Here is a 1743-nt window from a genome sequence, read left to right as displayed (position 1 = left end):
CCCACTCTTGACTCTTGGGGCCCAAACCGGGCGAATAATAATTGGGGGTGGGAACTGCCGAAAAAGGGCCATTCTTTGCTTAAATTTTGATTTTCCCCTCAACGGTTACCGGGCAATTCAGGGTCTCTGGCGTTCATTTTGGACTTTAATTAACGAATGAAACTACGAAATCGCTTCAAGGCCCCTTTCCCACTTGGCTCTGTCTTTTCGGAGATGGATTTCAAATCGGAGGTTCCACCCGTTGAAAAGGGAGGAAAACCAGTCTTGTACCTATAACATGTCCACTTCAAAGTGTCACTCTCTTTCGTTAAAGGTAAGATAGTATTATATTTTCAGTCTGGACTATGTGTGCTCTTGAATTCATCTTGCTTTTACTGAGTTGTCACTTTTTCCCCTCCATGCTGGAAGTTTTTCGTGCGAAACCTGTTACCGAATGTTATTAAAAGACGAAGAGCCATTTTTTGTGGAAGTCTTAACTATCTAATAACGGTGTAAATATCATAACAGTTTAAGACCCCTTTTAACATTGTATGTTTGCTCTTGAGAGAGGACCTCCAAACTTGATGTCCCATCTCCGATTTGACAAGCCAAGTAGGAGGAGAGCCTTGTTAACTCCGCTAACTAGCCGAGTTCAAGAAAGCCTCATTTGGGATTCGGGACAGGAATTGTCTGCCCCATGGCTCAGCTTGATGAGCTGATGGTGTAACTGTAATATACTGCGTTAAAGACAACAGCAACGTCTTCAGTCGAGTTTCTATTCGTCAGTCTTGTTTCCTTTAACGTGAGAAAACAATAATTACTTTAGGATTTTTCAGGATCGATCTACCGCAGAGTAATTTTTGTTTTTATGCCTTCTTTTATTTGCGTGGCCGGCGCGTGGAGAAAGAATAACGTTTACCTGTCCGTCAAGGGAACATTAACACGCATAATTTTATACGCAACAGCTCATCGTTGTTGTCTTCTCACAAAGCTATATGAACTTAAGTGTGATGTTGAGGGCAGCGCCCTCTTCTGATTTGTCTCTCCCCATTCCTCTGTCTGTCTGTCTGTCTGTCTGTCTGTCTGTCTGTCTGTCTGTCTGTCTGTCTGTCTGTCTGTCTGTCTGTTTGCCTTAGTCACCAACCAGGCAGAAGTGGGTGGGTGGCGGGTGCTCTGGTGTGATTTGCTCCTTCTTTCCTATCAACAACGATCTTCCTTATAAATCTGATTACTCTCCTCCTTCGTTTTTATGTTTGTTTCTCTGTTGTTACAACTCTCTTTGGTACTTATGTGACCCAGTTGTGTTGCAAATGCCATAAAAAACTTACGAAAACATAAAAATAAATCGCACTAAAGACTTGAGGTCGATTCTTTAAAATAAGATGTATATTGAGCGTCTCCGCCGTCTTTTTTTCTCGGATGCTGTATCGTGTCCACCGCGGATTGGTCCCTAGTAGTTGCGTGGGTGACACAAACAGCCTTCTCAACTGTGGCGGAGCAGGCATAAACTATTCAGTCATTCAAGTCACGAACACGCACACGCGTACACACACACGCACACATACACACGCACACATACACACACACACGTATACACACACACACACACACACACACACACACACACACACACACACACGCACACTGTGACACACACACTCGTTTACACACACATACGCGTAGACACACGATCATACACACCGAACAGACACACACACTCGGTCACACATAATATCTACACACCGAACACACAGACACAGACTC

General features: G+C 43.8%; 1 protein-coding gene across 1 annotated transcript in view; it reads right to left on the bottom strand.

Annotated features, from left to right (window-relative positions):
• The window catches only part of LOC101855357 (ATP-dependent translocase ABCB1), a 14662-nt gene extending 13735 nt beyond the window's left edge, over positions 1-927 (bottom strand). The window contains exon 1 of the mRNA XM_035971331.1: positions 899-927. Coding sequence (XP_035827224.1) covers positions 899-927 — 29 coding nt within the window. The remainder of the gene's footprint in view (positions 1-898) is intronic.
• Positions 928-1743: the final 816 nt, after the last annotated feature.

Source organism: Aplysia californica, unplaced genomic scaffold, assembly GCF_000002075.1.
Source record: "Aplysia californica isolate F4 #8 unplaced genomic scaffold, AplCal3.0 scaffold00418, whole genome shotgun sequence".
Classification (NCBI taxonomy): Eukaryota; Metazoa; Mollusca; class Gastropoda; order Aplysiida; family Aplysiidae; genus Aplysia; species Aplysia californica.
The sequence above is the reverse complement of the archived record's forward strand: the minus strand, read 5'-3'. Positions and strand labels throughout refer to the sequence as shown.